Source organism: Xenia sp. Carnegie-2017, unplaced genomic scaffold (assembly GCF_021976095.1).
Source record: "Xenia sp. Carnegie-2017 unplaced genomic scaffold, XeniaSp_v1 HiC_scaffold_13, whole genome shotgun sequence".
Taxonomy (NCBI): Eukaryota; Metazoa; Cnidaria; class Anthozoa; order Malacalcyonacea; family Xeniidae; genus Xenia; species Xenia sp. Carnegie-2017.
This window is the reverse complement of record NW_025813436.1, coordinates 7542263-7559398: the sequence shown is the minus strand read 5'-3', so window position 1 is coordinate 7559398 and position 17136 is coordinate 7542263. Positions and strand designations below refer to the sequence as shown.

The 17136-nt window shown below is 34.3% G+C and overlaps 6 protein-coding genes and 1 long non-coding RNA gene across 14 annotated transcripts in view; 4 read left to right on the top strand and 3 right to left on the bottom strand.

The window, feature by feature from the left end:
- Positions 1 to 11: 11 nt before the first annotated feature.
- Positions 12 to 3805, bottom strand: LOC124451775 (potassium voltage-gated channel protein Shaker-like). Of its 5 annotated transcripts, none has more exons than XM_047002383.1 (2): positions 3556 to 3805; positions 12 to 1712 (listed from the first exon to the last, which is right to left on the bottom strand). In XM_047002383.1, exon 2 carries the CDS (start codon positions 1626 to 1628, stop codon positions 318 to 320), a length of 1311 nt encoding a protein of 436 aa, XP_046858339.1. In that variant the 5' UTR covers positions 1629 to 1712; positions 3556 to 3805; the 3' UTR covers positions 12 to 317. The 5 variants fall into 5 exon arrangements, 4 of the variants coding, with proteins under 4 accessions (XP_046858339.1, XP_046858347.1, XP_046858356.1 ...); XM_047002391.1 differs by having other exon boundaries at positions 12 to 1629; XM_047002400.1 differs by lacking the exon at positions 3556 to 3805 and adding an exon at positions 2580 to 2746 and having other exon boundaries at positions 12 to 1629.
- Positions 1632 to 17136, top strand: part of LOC124451766 (MFS-type transporter SLC18B1-like) — a 24811-nt gene continuing 9306 nt past the window's right edge. Inside the window, exons 1-3 of the mRNA XM_047002359.1 lie at positions 1632 to 1645; positions 1834 to 1835; positions 11319 to 11324. The gene's annotated coding sequence lies outside the window, so the exon portion shown is untranslated. The remainder of the gene's footprint in view (positions 1646 to 1833; positions 1836 to 11318; positions 11325 to 17136) is intronic.
- Positions 3995 to 8203, bottom strand: LOC124451753. The gene is made up of 8 exons (XM_047002351.1): positions 7990 to 8203; positions 6806 to 7076; positions 6409 to 6678; positions 6145 to 6267; positions 5943 to 6068; positions 5451 to 5720; positions 5059 to 5294; positions 3995 to 4997 (listed from the first exon to the last, which is right to left on the bottom strand). The coding sequence occupies exons 2-8, from the start codon at positions 7013 to 7015 to the stop codon at positions 4616 to 4618; spliced, it is 1617 nt and encodes a 538-aa protein (XP_046858307.1). The 5' UTR covers positions 7016 to 7076; positions 7990 to 8203; the 3' UTR covers positions 3995 to 4615.
- LOC124451800 (chitinase domain-containing protein 1-like) lies at positions 8579 to 12468 on the top strand. 2 transcript variants are annotated; one of them, XM_047002413.1, is made up of 13 exons: positions 8579 to 8794; positions 8873 to 9013; positions 9613 to 9698; positions 9791 to 9882; positions 9986 to 10092; positions 10397 to 10458; positions 10557 to 10652; positions 10759 to 10857; positions 11282 to 11421; positions 11787 to 11802; positions 11888 to 11971; positions 12045 to 12087; positions 12152 to 12468. In XM_047002413.1, the coding sequence occupies exons 1-13, from the start codon at positions 8678 to 8680 to the stop codon at positions 12248 to 12250; spliced, it is 1182 nt and encodes a 393-aa protein (XP_046858369.1). In that variant the 5' UTR covers positions 8579 to 8677; the 3' UTR covers positions 12251 to 12468. The 2 variants fall into 2 exon arrangements, with proteins under 2 accessions (XP_046858369.1, XP_046858361.1); XM_047002405.1 differs by having other exon boundaries at positions 10756 to 10857.
- LOC124451872 (transmembrane protein 18-like) lies at positions 12825 to 14212 on the top strand. Its single transcript, XM_047002466.1, has 4 exons — positions 12825 to 12948; positions 13084 to 13201; positions 13302 to 13450; positions 13872 to 14212. Exons 1-4 carry the CDS (start codon positions 12859 to 12861, stop codon positions 14010 to 14012), a joined length of 498 nt encoding a protein of 165 aa, XP_046858422.1. The 5' UTR covers positions 12825 to 12858; the 3' UTR covers positions 14013 to 14212.
- On the bottom strand, positions 13144 to 14987 carry LOC124451907. The gene is made up of 3 exons (XR_006950744.1): positions 14742 to 14987; positions 13486 to 13556; positions 13144 to 13266 (listed from the first exon to the last, which is right to left on the bottom strand). It is a non-coding gene; the product is annotated as an uncharacterized LOC124451907 (long non-coding RNA).
- LOC124451722 overlaps positions 14995 to 17136 on the top strand; it is a 4826-nt gene continuing 2684 nt past the window's right edge. For 2 of the 3 annotated variants that reach the window (XM_047002350.1, XM_047002348.1), the window contains exons 1-3: positions 14995 to 15170; positions 15265 to 15428; positions 16891 to 16953. In XM_047002350.1, coding sequence (XP_046858306.1) covers positions 16941 to 16953 — 13 coding nt within the window. In that variant the 5' untranslated portion in view covers positions 14995 to 15170; positions 15265 to 15428; positions 16891 to 16940. Of the gene's footprint in view, positions 15171 to 15264; positions 15429 to 15861; positions 16055 to 16890; positions 16954 to 17136 lie in introns of those variants that run through there. The other variant, XM_047002349.1, reaches the window with a different exon arrangement.

Sequence of the window (17136 nt, the reverse complement as noted above, 5' to 3'; positions counted from 1 at the left end):
AATGATTTAAGTCAACCTAAAAAATTTTTGCAGGGTTCATATTTGTCCTTGTATTGCAAGCGATATCAGAGAATACTCCTTACAGTTTTACTGCAGACTTTTCTATTGTAACTTATGGAGCAAGGGAAAAGTGCTCCCTCTAGCGATCCTACAAAAACATCTATTGTCAACTGTTATCCATTATAATCAATGCACAATGTATTGACTTTTATGTGAGATGTCATTGCCTTTCATAGTCAATCAACTGCCACCAGTAATTTCAAACTGTGTGTAATTGTTCTTATCTATCGACAATTATATATTTCGTTCTATATTTATCAACTTCTAGCAATTACCAAAGCTTTTTCTTTCTTACTTATCTCCTTTCCACTTGATTTGACATACTCCTTGTACAGTTTATTAAAGTGTAAAACGACAATTGGTGTCGGTAAACAATAGAGAATAATGAGGCCAATTATTGCACAATAGCTTCCGAGAATTTTTCCTACAATAGTTTTGGGAACAACGTCACCATAACCAACTGTTACCATGGTAATGATTGTATACCAAAATGTATCGGGAATGCTTTTGAACTCTGACGTATGTTCATTTTCCTGAAAGCTTTCGGCGTGGAACATGAATGTAGAGAATAGAATAACAACAATAAGAATACACATTGCTAATGCGCGTAGTTTTTCTCGACAGTCGTGTACCGCACGTGCAAATACCTGCAATCCAGAATAATACCTTGATATCTTTAGTAAACGAAGGGATTTAACTATCCGAACTAATCTTACGACGATCAACGAATCCACACCGACGGATTCTTCGATGACTAGCTTTGTGTAAAAAGGAACTATTGCAATGAGGTCTAGCAATCCGAAAGGTGATTTCACGAATTGCCACGAACTTGGAGCGAAGATGATTCGAAGTACATACTCTAGAGAAAACCATACAATGCAAACAGTTTCCATATAAAACCAGGATGTTAGCAAGCTCGGTTTCGCTCCTTCAACACTGTTTGCATCATTTGCTGTCTTGGAAAACTCAGGCAACGTTTCAAGTATATATATGCAAACACCGAAAATAATAAGAAATATTGTTATGTAGCTAAAGATCTTTGCACAAATGCTGGATGAAGGATTCTCTAAGAACGTCCAAACTTTGCTTTTGAAATTGTCGTCACTGTATCTTGCTTTAGACTGTTCACCCGACTCTTCCAAACACGGAAATCTGTGGTCTTTGATTCTGAAGAATTTTAATTCTTCTCGAAAAACGTCACCTGCGACTGTTTGCGGTCGAGAAAGAATACCATTTGACTGGTAATAGAAAAGTATTGCGTCAAATGCAAATTTATCACATGGTAGAACATAAATGTTATTTGATGCATCGTAATATTCATTCCTCAGAAGCGGGCTGCCGAGTGTCGTCTCGGGGAATTGATTTAGAGTTTTTTCATAAGTTTCGTAAACTGTTCCGGAAACGCTGAATTTCAATCGTCGCTTGTTGCTGTCGTATGTTGTGTCTGGTCTTTGCCAGTAGTTTCGACGAATGACGCGTGTTTTACGGCTGGATAAGGGGCTTTTGTCGCTTGACTTTAGCCTTTCGGTGATTGTGGTTTTCTTTCTCGGTGCGAAACTGTACATCATTCTAGCAGTGGAATCAAGTTTAAAAAATTATAAAAAGAGGGGGGGAGGGGTTGCCAAATCCTCTAATTTCACCATTCCGCTTTTCTAGAAAGTATTGTGGCATTTGACTTAGGATTACATGTTTGTAAACGTAGATCGTCCAGGTTGGTATAGTCCTGAGAAGGACTGTTTTTGTTGTTGTTGACTGACGTTTCGACAACCTTAGCGGTAGTCATCTTCAGAGTGAAATGACTACCGCAAAGTTGTCGAAACGTCAGTCAACAACAACAAAAACAGTCCTTCTCAGGACTATACCAACCTGGACGATCTACATTTACAAACATGTAACGTAAGATTGTTCTGTAAAATTGTTCTAACAATGATATAGTTTTTGCAATACTGTCTTTTATATTTAGCTAGCTAGCAAAATTTTCTCGAGTAGCCATTGAAATATGTAAATGACAACATGTATTATTTACTTTACACAACCGTTATGCCTTTTTGTTATATGTTCTCATCCGCTAATCAACTTACACGACAGTAGTAATACCCATGTGTTCATTTCTTCTACAATCAAATACAGTATATTTATTGAAGGTTCAAGTATATATATATGTACTCAAAAACAACCTCAGAAACTGCTTATAAATACGAAGCGTTCAATGGAATATTTATTAACAAATGGTCAATAATAATTGGAATAAACCTATTTCATGTACGAACTTTAACAGCCATAGCATTCAAAACATGTAGGAAACGTGTTTTTGTGTAGTCTATGTTGTTTTAGGGAGTGTATAAAGTTAAGTTGATTTTTGTCAAGTTGATTTTTGTTAGGTTCGTAATGTAAGTGAAATTTTGCATGATATATCCTAGGCATTCGGTAATGCCAACCTTCGGTGTATATGTAGGCATGTTAAACATGTTTTTTGTAAACCTCAAAATATTTAGATTTAGATTGTAAGAGCTACTTACCTACTGTACTTTTTTGCTATTTTTGCTGGTAACAGTGTCTGTTCCAATTTTAAACAATTTACACCAGTGCAACCCTTCTGGTGGCGAATTTGAAACGTGTATATATTTGGTCTAGAAGCACCTGTTCCCGCTCGATTGTTTATTACGAAAGAAAGTTACACATGTGTGACTTTATTACGAAAGAAAGTTACACGGCCATTACTCCCCTGTGTGAGTAAATTGCATTATGATAAATGGAGCAAATGTATGAAATTTTTTTGTCTTCAGTTATAATTCTTTTTAAATGATTCATTGCTCTCGTTTTATTTTTTTGTTTTGTTTTGTTAATGATTGCAAACTTGTGTATAATGGCATTGAAAAACTCGTTTGTTATTTTTAGATGAAAATAAGAGAACTTTTGTTTTATACTTCACGTTTGCTGTCATAAACATATACCTAGTCGTTTACAAATTAAGCACTCATCTTGTCTCTAAAAAATCGAAGTGGAAAATATGCAGCAAAACTTTACAAAGACAATAGACGAAAATTCCAGTAAAAAAGGTTTTTAAGCTTGATTTTTTGAAAGTAAAATGTTATCGGTTGAGAGAAAAGCAAAGTTGCTATTGTTGATGAATGTTTATAGGTAGCCTACAGTACTAACAGTTGATTTAAAATCAATATGAATTTATATTTTTGCCATGTACGTCTGTCTTTATGGCGTTGCTATAGTTAAGTCTATAAACATCATTTGCTTAATTTTAAAACTTACTCAGTAAGCATAAATATGGTTTTGTCTAACCGTGGTTTTGTATTTAAATTTCAACAAACTTTCATTTGTTGAATATGTCGATAGATCGAGAATAGTTTAGAACGATTTATTTTGCTTAACAAAGAAACACGAGTTTTACAAGATAGCTCTACACATTAGCTCTACGAGAGATATATAAATATATACGTACAACGAACGTATGTGGTTTTAGCTCCTGTCTATTCTTACCTGTGATCATTCAAAATCTAAAAACGCTATTAAAATCTGCATTTGTGAAGACACCTGAGGAAAGTGAATGCCTTTCATTAAAGTTCCAACTTCCAAAGGGTTTACACCAATCACCAACCAAGACACTGCTTGTTCAATTCTCTATAATTTTATATAATTTGGTTGCATACCAAGGCTTCAAATCAAGTTTTTTTCCTGTGAAGGAAATATGCCACTTCGTGTCTGTGTAAGTTAAGTTAAGCGTGGTGAACTTATGTTCATGTTTTAAATACTATCAATTATTTAGCTCATTATACTATCATTATTAAGCGTCAAATGCGCACTTTTTCGCAATTGTTACATTTAATGACGTCTTCACATTCTTTGTCTATCGCTCTTATTTTTTTTACGTCTTTACTCCTGACGATTTAGGCATAAAAATGAAAAAGTGCATCGAATGACCATTTTTTTATGTAAAATTTTATCATATGAAACTCCTTCAACCCTTTCTAAATACATTTGTAGTGAAATAAATGCGACCAAAATAAGCTAGTGTTCGCCTGCTGTAAATTTCTACATAAAATAGTTAAATACATCTTTAGCAAGATTTTCAAATGCATTGCAAATGTAAAGTTGCTCGATTTGCTTTGAATAAAAACATTTCTAAGACAAATAATTTTAGTTGTTGTTCAAATGTCCTATAAATAAGCTATAGTTTATGTATTATATATATATATATATATAGTAATACTATAATTTTTTTTTCTAAATAAGGTTAAAATTAGAATTTCGTATTCGTGTTCGTAATGCTTACACAGTAATGCATCGTTTTACAAAAAGTATAAACCGCACTTGTTCGGTATAAGAATACTTGTAAATAAACGCTAAATAATTTGGATGCACTACGTCGACCAATTGCATTGGATCAACATAGGTTAATGAGTAGCATTTTATGCCAAGCTGTGGGGTCACGCTTATGTTTAATGATTCTGAATCATGCCTTACGTTCCATATCCAAACTTCACTGCGCGGTTCTTGTGTGCTTCCTTATCAGCGAAATTCATCCCACATTTGAAATAAACTAATAATTTGACAATGTTGGTCCTGTGGGAAAGTTCACAAAACCGGATTCTCCATTGCTGTTAGTAGAGGATATAGGCAAATTGAAAATACTGTTATCTTCGTTGGCACCGACCGGGATCTGGGGCGAGAAGACTTTGTCATCCGTGATTAGTGTTGAGGGATTGGGCCAGGTCTCAAATGAAGATTTCGTTGTCGGTGTAATTAGTGGTGATGGTGGAAATCTAAAAAATTCATCTTGTCCACCTGACCAGGTATTCTGAAAACCTGGAGGTTGTTGAGGTGACCACAACTCGGTTCCAGGAGAATTGAGAACCGTTGGACTGGGCAGAGGGGACGTAAAACACTTTCCTTGTTTATTCATTTTTGGCCATTCACCAAGCCTGCAAAAATGGAGTGCTTCATAAAAGTATTCATCAAGAGCCATGGTTTCTATCTACTTACCCATAGTCTTTAGCTGTGTCATCAGTAAGTGAGGAACGCGATTTTCGTGTAAAACCAGGCTTAGAATACTGCTTGTCGTAATACGCAATATCTCCTGATCCATCTGTTGCCATGGTAACTAGCGAAGGTGTGCTGTTGGATGACGTCATGCGGTGTATATTATTGTTAAAACGATTAGATTGTTGCAGGTTTCTGCGCCAACCATCATCATTCATTGACCGTGGTGCTCTGTTATCCTGTGAAAAAAAGGTGCTTCCTTCATAAACATGAGACATGGTGACTTCGACAAGGCAACGTTAATGGAAAATAAACTCGGTTTGTCAAAATGCTTTAAAGAATTCATCCATTAGTTTACTTCACGCACAGTTCATAAAACTTCACTTCTCACTAACCTGCCACTGTCGGCCTACATTAAATGTCTTTTTTTCGCTTCTGTTGTTAAATTTTATATCAGTATTAGATGTGCCAGAACTTATTGGGTTCATGGGAGACGTCATACTATGATTGATGTATTGCGTGGCATTTGGTCCGTATAACTTGCATGCCTCGCTTGCGCTGATTGGTCGATTGTTGGTAACTTCCTGGCCGGAAATCGGACGAAACTGCGGTGGTTGTTTGAACTTGCTTTGAATAAAGTATATATGTTCGCGATATTTGTAGACCTAGAGATTGTCAATGAAAAATGAACTTGAGTTTTTATTTACTCTGGAAATACTGAAGCTCAAAATTGACTATAACCACAATCTTCCAAAAGGCTACCTCTATCATTTAAAAAGCATTTTTCAGTAGTGATAGAATGGAAATTGTTTTTCACTTCGACAAACAGAAATCGTGGAAAGATAATAATGGACTATGTATTATAGAAATAAAAGTTTAAAACCAACTTGCTCCTGGAGTGAGGCGATTCTTGATTGGGCTGCGTCCAGCTCTCTTTTTAATTTATCTTTTTGAGATTGAATCCTCTCCCTTTCCTTTCTTTCGGCAAAAAATTCTTGTCTCACTGTATCTAACTAAAAAATGGACGAAACGCGGAGACATCAGTGCAATGCTAAAAATATTATCTAAGGAATTCCATGAAATATTTGCCTGTGTTTGCAACATAAGAAATTGATCAACATTTGGGAAACCATTTTCTTGAATCAGTGTTTTTAAACGTGATAATTCAGCCAACGTTTCGTCCTTTTGTCGGGTCTTCTCGTCGTTTTCCGCCTAAAAATGTCTTTATCTATTTATCTTAATGATTCATTCAACGTAGTCCAACTTTCATTGGTCCATGCTCGTAAATAATACTTACGTTTTTTGATTTTCATGCTTTCGGTCCGTTACAATCAGCGAAAAATTTCCCCTTACCTTTAAAACACTCAGGGTTTTGGACAAATGTTCAAATTGTTCTTCTCTGGATTTTCGATCAGAAAGTACGTCCAACTTTTCCCTTCGTTCCCGCTCGACCACTTCCCTAGCTGTAATTAGAGCCGAGTCCACCTCGCGCTTTCTGGTTTGCTCACTCACGTGATACTCACCGATCATGTCTTGGTATTGCTTCAAGTCTTGTTGTAAACTGGTTATCTGAGCACGTAAGTCAGCCTCGGTTTCATGACCGTTCTGTTTGTCTGTTGTAATCTGTAAAATAATTAAATTTCTTCGTTTGGTGGTAAAAAAAACACCATAGAATGATGAATGTGAGGTCAGTTTACTTCACAAACTTTTAGAAAGAATATCAAAAAGATTAAAAAGCAAAACAAAATACCTGCTCATTTTTATCATATTCAACCTCATTTGCCGTTTCTGTATGAAGACTGGAGTGCACCAGGGATAAATTATCTTGTATGGGGATGTATGGGACGGCTTGGACGTTAAGAGACAATTTTCCCATTGCTGGTAGAAGGTCCTGCTTGTTCTGGATATCTTTTGTATCATATTGGTCAGTTTCCTCGAGTTTCTCAACTGCACTCGACATAATTTTTCATCTCAAATATATTTTGATTTCGTGTAACTCTTTTATAAGGTGTTGCGCATGTCTGCAAAAACGGAAAATACATTTTTTTTCTCAAAACTACGTTTCATATTAATAAGACAAAAGGTGTTAACGTATTAAAAGTTGTTTTTAGTTTTTAATATCTTGGCTCGATGTTTTTCAAGATTCTGTGATGCTCGAAGATTTCTAATGGAGATTATACTTATATAGGTTTGTCTACCATTAGCATGCAATGAACTTGTTAATTACAGAATTTCATGCATTTATCATCAAAACCAGTACCAAAAAGTTGGCTTTTAATGTAAATGAATAGTTTTTATCGAGACGTTAATCAGAGATGTCACGAAATGTTGCAACAATTCAACAATGAAATTTGAACCCTGTCTTTTTTACGTTAATGAACAAGAGAAAGAGTTGTATACATATAACTGCAGTTTGAAGTTAGAAATGCTGAAAGACGGCGAGTTTTTCCTCTATGACTTCAAGCACATTGTAAATCTTGCAAAATTCAACTTGTAAATGTTCGTTGTTTGGCTTGCTCTATATGATATACCTTTACGTAATTATGTTGCTAATTTAGGAATAGTAATAATGGTGTATTGAAATGGGCTATTCATTGTTTGTTGAAGTCGCATGATAGAGTTAGTAAAAAAAAATTCTTTCTGCTAGTAGTTGTTCGCGAGGTGCCGAGAGCTTCCCGAATAAACGAAGTAAAATTAAATCGCAAAAAAGCAAACTAGCGTTAAAATTTGCCTCCGATAGTAAAGCCGACACGAAAACAATAATAAAGAGCACCAACTTGAATAACATCTTCGACTCGAGGAGAGTCCAAACTGGCATGAATAACCACGCCATTAAATTAAAAATTTCGTATTTACCTGAATCGAGTTCTGCTGACAGTGTCATGAAAGAGTTGTAATGTATTTGTGAAAGAGCATTTGGTTTCCTTTACCCACCTGAAGAGAATAAGTCGCATATAATAAATTCCCGGGCCAAATTTATTGCTTCGAGCTATTTCGCGAGACTTGGTGATTTTCAGATTCTTTGAAATGCTTTTCGCGACACACAGAATTCACGTGAACTTTTTAATGAATATTCTTGACTACATCCGATTGAGAAAAAAGGCATTTATATGTTAAGCGCTGTTTGCGTCTGACACAAGCAGAAAGATTGTTTGCAAGTAGATTATGGATCATATTACGCAAATTGTTAGATTGCAAAAGGTCAATCAAGTGTGTTAGCGCGCGTTTTGGGATAGCCACGAGGAGAAATTCCTCGAAAAGTGAAACAGAATAATACTTTTACATAAAAATGAGGAGTAGGGACGATTTGGAAAAACTGATCCCTCACAAGAATGAAATTAAAAATAGCTTGCTTACACTAATGCAAAATTTACTTAATTTTTAAAATTCATTGGTATCTTCTAGGAATGATTAGTAATTTTTTAGAGCAGCAGAAATAGACCAGAAAAAAAAGAAAATGCTAAATACTACCGCTGGTCATGAATTCAATTTGATAGAGAAAATAGAAAAACTGATCGTGGGCTCAATTCATGTGAAAGCTTGTCATTGCCAACATCTGGAATCAGTATTTAACAACAGTTATTTAAGTACTAAAAATAAATTTTCACGAAAAAGAAAACAAATGACAAGTTGTTCAATTATTTTCCTCACACTTATACTGTTAGATGTTCTTTGTGTTGGTGATGGTACACTTTCAAAATCAGACAAGAAAAAAGTAAAGAACAAAAGGTCGAAAGAGGTACAGGCTGCCTTTGAATAACGACATCTATTCTAACTTGGGTTTATAATTTTGCCTTCTGATGAACATTTTCCTTAGTTACTCGTAAAGACAGTCTTTGAACGTGGATTGGTCGCGGAAGATGTCAAACCGAAGGATATTTTAAAGAACTATGAGTCCTATTGCAAAACTACTTTAGACGAATCAGCATCCGTCAACAGCTTAGCCTATGTGACCCCAGTAGGTGACTGAGCTGTATGTTGATCATTTTGACAGAGCATTTTTAATAAAAATGCTCCTATATTGTTGAAAACGCTACAGTATTCTTGACTTGCAATTCAGCCATGTTGGTTGTCAGATACAAAAGAATATTTTATGACTGCTAATGTTGGCACCAGCTGACGTAGGCGAGCAACATTGTTTGGTTAATCTCAAGAGAATGGTTGCAAGTCAGGAATATGCTTTCCTGCATACTACTTTGCAGATATTATTACAACAAATTGTTCTGAACTATACATACCTAGTGTATGTTATGTCCACTTGTTTCTTTTTCTAAACTAAGTGCAATTATATGTGCTGGCATATTTTTAGATTTACCCTCCACAAAGACTTCCAGTATTAATAAGGTTAGGTTATGATGAACAATAAGTTTAGGGTAAAGGTAAGGCGGGCAAGTATGTGACAGAGTATTTTAAAATTCTAAAACAACAGCGCTTGATGTTAAAGTGATCTATTAATAACTTTAAAATCACCTAGAAGGAAAAACTTCTTAAATCTAAGTCATAGAATTGGCAAGTTGTTTCTGAAAGAGGTATTACCTTTGTCATGTTGTTATATAGTGGCATAGAAAAGGTTATGAAATTGCCAAGACTTTTGCTAAGAGATTTGCCTACATATCTCCTGTCTGGCTTCAACTGAAACGAAGGTAATTATTTGTATGGTTTGCATGAAAATTATATTTTCATTTTTTGATTCATTCATTTATGAGACATTGTTGTATGCATTTGTTTGTCACAGACGAACAGGCAACTTTGTGATTGAAGGAACTCATGATATTGATGGTCAATGGATCAAAGAAGTTCAAACTTTGGGAAACAATACGAAGATTGGTAAGCTTGATGCAAAATTTGAAGTTTGTAATGTAAATAAGGATGTTATTAAATACACAGAACAATAATATGAAAATTGTGAAAGTCTTGCTTTCTTTCACAGTGCCCAGGTTACTGTTTGACAAATGGAGCAGTTCTGACTTTCATTCTCTCTTCAGTAATGATAATGCAATGACAGATCTTGTTGCTACTGTTGTCAATTTTATAAAGGTAACAAGATTATAAATCATTTTCACAGGTAATTGACAAGCTTTGTGATGTATTAAAGACATGTAAATGTTTGCAAGTTGAGTTTAATTCAAATTTTCGCAAGTAACTAATATAACCTACAAGCTTTAAATAACTCTGTATCTAGTGTAGTTTGCATCCTGTTAGATAGCACATACTAACTTAGCAATATGCTAAGTTTGCTCAGTTGTGGACATCCAAACTCAGCTTTAAAATTTTATGTTGTAGTTTCTCTTTCAAATGTGCTTGCAATGAAACTTAGAGTTATCATTATACTTTTTTTGAGGCTCATGGTTTTGATGGAATTGTTCTTGAGTTGTGGATGCAATTCCAAGGGGGCTCCAAGCAGTAAGTTATACTTCATGTTAGGGCAGTCTATATGTGATTGTCTTACAAAATAGCAGATATTCCTGAGATAGAAAGCACTTGTGTTAATTTTTCATTAGCGAGTTGTATCTACTTGTGAGTCGTCTGGCAAACTCTGTCCATTCTGCAAATCTCAAAATAATCTTGGTTGTTCCTCCTCTTGAAATCAGTGATAGGTAATAATGAATGTAAATGTGACTTGAGAAAGACTGCCTTCCTTGAGAAACATTGCAATCTATATGACTAACCCAAGGCTTGTTGCAAAAATGATTTGTTGAGCAGGAGAAGTCAGGGAATGTTCTCAAAAGAAGATTTTGCACTTTTATATCCTGTTGTTGATGGATTCAGTATGATGACTTATGACTATTCATCTCATGGTGGGTATGTACCACCATAAGATAGTACCAATGCTTTTCCTTATGTAAAATTTTGCAAGAGGATAGCCATGTTTCAGAGTAAATTCCTATAATTTAGCAAGTCACTACCATTCTCGGTGTAGCTAGTAAATGAAAAGCTAAGACTTGTCTACAACTCATCACAGTTTGTGATGTTAACCCTATAGCATTTAGAGCATTACAGCACCCTATAAACCCCTAATAATTAAAATATTACCTGTACCCTTGAGTGGATTTAATCGCTATGTGTCAAACACAATTGGGGAACTTAAATATTTCTGCACACAAACACTTGTCCTGTTGCATTTAAAACGCCATAAAATGTGTATATACTGGACACTCTACACCTCTATGCATAATGGTAATATGGCATAATGTCAGTAATATCTTACATACTTTGTGTTTAAAAGGCAAGCTGGTCCCAATGCTCCATTAGAGTGGGTAAAGCAGAGTGTGAAAGCTCTATCACCTGAATCAAATGAACAAAGCAAAAAGATTTATATTGGGCTGAATTTTTATGGAATGGATTATTCTCCAAGTGGTGGATCAGGTAGATACAATAGTTATGTATAGGATTTGTGGTATCATTGTCATCGTGTTCTCGCATGACAAAAGGACCTACAAAAACACTGGCAATATATGATACAAATGATTGTTATAATTATATTTCTTGAGTCAGTTCATGACTCACTAGATAAGGGAAATTACTACAAGGGATTTAGTTAGGGTTATGGTCTCCATGAAAGTGGTATATCGCTGCGTTTAAAATTTCGATGTTTATTGACGGGGATTGTGGAGAGTCAAAATTTATTATATTTCAATCTATGTTTTGCTGCAAGTTGTTATTTTTGCAAGTTTTTACGTTCATCGCTTCATTGATGTTATACTAATGATTATCTTCGTTTTCTTACCTAGCTCTCATCGGAGATAGGTAAGTTAAGTAAAGATAAGATGATGTGGTGTTTTTCATGGATATTTTGGAATGGCATGATAAATAATGGGTAATTACTATTGAGGTATATCGAATTGCTGACGAAACATAAATCAGACGGGACATTTACTTGGGAAAAAACAATTGGAGAGCATTCCTTTTACTACAAGTGAGAATCTTCAAAGCTCAATAAATTTTTAAAGCAAGTGTTATTGTTGAACTTGATGTTGTTTTTTTGTCAGGGCAGGAGGAATTACACGTGTTGCTTTCTACCCAACACTAAAGGTGAGATAATTGTCAATGATTGTCATTTTTGATCTCATTTTCTTGTCAATCTTTCCTTTTTCAGTCTATCAGTGAAAGAATTAACCTAGCAAAAGAGCTTGGCGTTGGTGTTGCAATATGGGAAATAGGACAGGGTCTTGACTATTTTTACGAGCTACTTTAGTTTTTAACTTCTTTTACTTTCGTTTTGAACTGTTCTCGTTGTACATACTACCAAGGTGCAAGAATAACTGGTCACGTGACGAATGCTTCAATGAGGACTGACCGGGAACATGTTTTAACTATTTTGCCTACCGTAGTTACAATGTTAAATTATTTGAAAGGATAGTTATTTGTGAATTTGATAGGTTTTTTCGATCATAAACTCTTTTCATCGTTATAGACGATTTCCACAATTTTATTTTTTATGAGAGACAATGTTGTGCATGTAGAATGGAACCCCGTATGCGTTTAACACTGAATTCGAGCGTGACTTTTCTAAAGAATTGCCACTATTGAATGTTGGAGATTGTGCATCTCATAAAGTAGGAAATCTACTTAAAGATGATGCGAAGCTACCATTTCTCTTTTTGCTTTCTTGTAGGCATTTTTTGCTTTTAAAAAGAAAATGTATTATGTATTACGAAAAGTTAAATAATCCTGAAGGGAATAGTTTGGGTCAAACGTCCTTCTGATGAGGTGAGGGGGGGGGGTGAGACATGTCTAGACTTGTGTCTCAAAAGCCTTGCAATGATTGCAGTGCGGAAAAGTCTTGGAAACAAGGAAACAAATATGGCTGACGGCGATGGAAAATTTTATAACGTGCAGCCTAAATGGATGGCTACAGATCAAATAGACGGAGTTTTAGAGTATTTAAAAGCAGTTGAGTCATCAATTTTTACATAAGTAATATTGTGATGGAAACAGAGGTGCAAATTAACAGCTGACGCCATTTCGCCATCCATCCATGAATAAAAATATACTTTAAAATGTACGTGTGAACTGCTTTCCTTTTAGATTGATTGGACAGAAAAATGGCTGATTTTTTTAATGATTCTTCACATACTGGTGTTCATGATAATAATTTTAAATCGTAACAGAACTAATATCTTGGCTTTCGTGTTCGTTTTTTTGTGTAAGTTAATATAATATGGTCTGGTCATTGTCGCATGATAAATTTTTCTTTGTTCGGTTCTATAACTGATGTAATGATTTTGGGTTTAATTTTATTGCAGTGATGTGTGTGTACTTCTCAGAGAAACTGAATCAGTTTGCAGCCAAAAATTGGAGATTGTTTGCCAGTGAGCAATATTTTGACTCTCCTGGCCTATTTATGTCTGTTATTTTCTCAACGCCAATATTGTTCAACAGCTTGGTGATTATTGTAAGTGATTGCAGATAGAAATAAAAGGTTTTTACCTTGGTGTGTTTTGCGTAAACTCCATGAATGCCCAAGATCCTTGATGTAGACATTGTGCTTTGGTAACTTTCTATAGAAAAGTTTACACACTTTATACTTGCTGATTTGGAAGACTGACAAATTTAAAATCTCAAAGATTTCTCCACAAAAACTGTGGATATTTGTAAAAAAACTTACCATCGTTAAGATTGCAAACACCTCATGTATTGTATTTTAGAATTGTAGTGATAAAACGAAGCACAATGATTTACTTATGATATACAAATACGTTTGTGCTTCTTCATAAATAGCAAAAACTTAGGCTGATTTCCTCATTGTAGAATGCATTTCATGTCCAATTTGAGTGAATTTGTTTCAGCACTCTTTTGTTTAAATTTCCATGAAGGTGATTTGGCTATGGGAGTCGTCAAAAACTATGTCCGTTATTACAAAGCATCGTCGTAGAATTTACCAAAATGCTCAGCATGAGAACAGAAAAACTTGTAATGAAACCAAGTCAGTAGAAATGGACAAAAAAGCTAAGTGAACTTAATTAATTACCTTTCATGATATTGTATTATTGAATATAAAACAGTTGTAAAGGGATCATAATTATTTGAAAACTCGAGTAATTATGATTATAATAATTTTATAGCTACATACTTCAGTATTGACATTATTTTCATCATTGTGATTAATTTCTATACCACATAAATTAATTGAATTAAATATTACCATGGATCCCTAGTTGCAACTTTGTCATTTTTAATCAATCGGTTCAACCCTTCAGCACTTAGGCGATAGGTTTTACATTGTGTTATCTTCGTCTAGTGTTTCATGTGTAAATTTGAAAAAAGTCTTGCTTGATTTAAAATTGAAATTGGGCTTCAATCATTGTTTTCATCTATGCATTTTAATATGAAATGTTGATGATTGGCATAAAAAATAACAATGTAAAATTTAAAAAATCCAGTCAATTCACACTGCAACGCCTCCCCCCTGCCCTGTGACATGATGGAGGAAATGGCAGAATTTAACAGAGATTTAACATAGCTAAACAACAACAATTAACAATATTATTTCATTAATGTAGATCTAATTAATACAGGGATCCTACAAGTATGACCTCTAGCTTATCAACAGAGTGCGAAAGTGATTCATTTATTTGAGAGCTGGACGCACGGTTGTAAATTGTTGAAATTATATTTTAGAGCCACCAGAGTTCTCAATGTAAGCTTTACATAGAAAAAAAGCGTAGAACGTCTCATTCTCAAACCTTTTACAGAAATTTCCAATTTTTCGCTATCGAAAAAGAATCCCTGGTTGAAAAAATGTGTTGTAACTAAGATGGCTGCGTTGAGTGATAAGGTGGACAACGTTCACTTTTTTTATGGCACCATGTCACTGTTGTGTTGTAAATTCCAGTAATTTTTTTCCAATTATCTTCTCTTATGGCGGCCTAGTGTACAAACAACGACCAACATGTAGTGAGGCACTACAGAAAAGTCAAGCTTGTGCATCGACATAACGCGCTCTGTTGATGTGAATAATCATTAAGTTGTTTTGTTTGTGCTCATCAAAGCATAAACATTAACGTTCAACTTGAACAGTTTTGTGAATTTGCAACCAGCTTCAAATGTTAAGCTCAGTGCCAGGTTTCGTGTCTTGCATACTACTTTTCTGGCTGGCTGACTCCTATCAAAAGGTAGACGTTTTTTTGTCTTAACTCTCACTGTTTTATTAAGTATTATTCGAATGCTTTTATTAATTGGTTTTATTTCTTGTTGTTTTTTTTACAGAATTTAAGATTTGAGCCATGCTTTTTACGAATAAAATGTAATGGTGATTATATTTAACAGATGATCTTCTAGCATCTTGAGAAAAAGGCGGGAAAGTATTTATGGATTATTTGCCAAATACATTTAGAGATAATGCCACGATATTGCTGTTTATTTAATTTTTGGTAAGTTCTGTTGCCACGGTTTTAATCTGAAAAATGAACGATTGTTGATACGTGGATATTGGCGGTCATAGATAATGTACTTTATCGCAAAATCATAACCCTACTTGGTTTATATGGACAGAACAATAGACTAAGTCTTGTAACCTGTGCATACATGCAAATACACCGGTCGTGTTGATAACTTAACCTGCTTTAAAATTATCCCGATTTGTCGCTTTAAGTTTTAAAAATACACTAATTTCGGTTAAAGGAACAAATTGGTGGAAGCCAAAAACCTAAAAATAAAAACTGTTCATTTAAATTGTACGTATTACTTTTCCTGTATAATGGTTTTATCCTATTCATCAGAGCGTTTGATATTAACACGGTTCGACTGATCTCTCTTATGAATAATAAATCATTCAATAAAAACCCTTTCAAAGTCAACGGAGCAAATTTGACTTGGCAAGGAATGCAGAAACGCCAGCTGATTCAAAAATCATTTCGCTAATCAGGTTATTTTGTATCGAATAAAATGTTAAATTCTAAAATGACATGAGTCATTTCTCCTTTTCATTGCCTGCTCGGGCTTTTAACGTGGCGAAAAAACGTTGTAGATATTTTAAATGAACGTCAATGTATTTGAGGTGAGCTAAAGTATGATTTTTGTTTCGAGAATCATTTTTATAAAATTGCAAAGCTTTGGTGTTTTACCTTTCGGGATTTCTTTTCCCGAAACCAATTTTCAGGTTTCTTATTTGCATAAGAATGAGGGGATGACATGGAAACGATAAAATAACAGGTCATTCAATGTTACTGGAAAAAAAACACTCCAAAGTAATATGTATCATTAGTGATTGTATTCTCTCATAGACAGTTATAGATCCATGATCATGGATAAATATTTTTCTTTATTTATTCTTCACTTCATTTGTGTTCCATATGTTAAAAATATGTCGTGTAATGAGTTAGGCTGCAGCTGCTGCTAATTTAGGAACATATTGAATTTGGTCTAGTTTACCAACAACTGTATTTTATATTTGTATATATATATATACATATACGTATTTTATATGTATTTCATTTCTATATGTTTGTACGTCGATGTTTACTGTTTTTTTCCACTCAAAACCAACTTTACTTTTTTCAATTTTTTTTTCAACGCGCTTAGTAAATGTCAATTGCTTATTGGTATAGGTGTTATTGGTAATTTTACCATTTTTATCTCAAATTATTTGTTGTGTTTTATATTGCAAATGAAAACAACTGGTTTCATGACTGGTAGTGATAACCTCAAGCTACAATAACCCCTTCTTAGGAGCTTGCTTTGGATAGTGCTGAAAATAATATAAAAATATAAAATTATAGTCAAGATCATTGGTTTATAAATGAGTTTACATAGTTGTTACATAGTTATACAAGTAAGAAATTTTATGCGCTTTAAAACAGTGCACTTCAATTATATATATATTTGTTCTTGTAGTTTGTTGAGGGACAAACCAAAAGAATTTCACCGGCGCTGCTGAGGACGTTATGCCACACCGAGGTGAGCATTTTTTTCATAAAGGATGTACATATCTTTGCTTTATCCGGGGAATATCAACCAAGGAGAGTTAGACAGTGTTCTATTGTAACCACTCATGAAGAATTATTAAAGTATTTTATAAAGCTGTGAACGATATAATGCTGTAAAGAAGTTTAAGTTATTCTCTTAACAATCACAGACAAG

Bases quoted from the DNA above. Each gene is read 5' to 3' on its own strand.
- LOC124451775 (XM_047002383.1), bottom strand. From the start codon at position 1,628: ATGATGTACAGTTTCGCACCGAGAAAGAAAACCACAATCACCGAAAGG.
- LOC124451753 (XM_047002351.1), bottom strand. From the start codon at position 7,015: ATGTCGAGTGCAGTTGAGAAACTCGAGGAAACTGACCAATATGATACA. The intron at 5,721-5,942 runs GTTGGTTTTAAA...GACAATCTCTAG, and splicing joins TCGCCTCACTCCAGGAGCAA to GTCTACAAATATCGCGAACA. The intron at 5,295-5,450 runs GTTAGTGAGAAG...TTTTTTTCACAG, and splicing joins ATGTAGGCCGACAGTGGCAG to GATAACAGAGCACCACGGTC.
- LOC124451800 (XM_047002405.1), top strand. From the start codon at position 8,678: ATGACAAGTTGTTCAATTATTTTCCTCACACTTATACTGTTAGATGTT. The intron at 9,014-9,612 runs GTAGGTGACTGA...GTTGTTATATAG, and splicing joins GCTTAGCCTATGTGACCCCA to TGGCATAGAAAAGGTTATGA. The intron at 10,459-10,556 runs GTAAGTTATACT...ATTTTTCATTAG, and splicing joins TTCCAAGGGGGCTCCAAGCA to CGAGTTGTATCTACTTGTGA.
- LOC124451872 (XM_047002466.1), top strand. From the start codon at position 12,859: ATGGCTGACGGCGATGGAAAATTTTATAACGTGCAGCCTAAATGGATG. The intron at 12,949-13,083 runs GTTGAGTCATCA...CTTTCCTTTTAG, and splicing joins TTTTAGAGTATTTAAAAGCA to ATTGATTGGACAGAAAAATG. The intron at 13,202-13,301 runs GTAAGTTAATAT...ATTTTATTGCAG, and splicing joins TTTCGTGTTCGTTTTTTTGT to TGATGTGTGTGTACTTCTCA.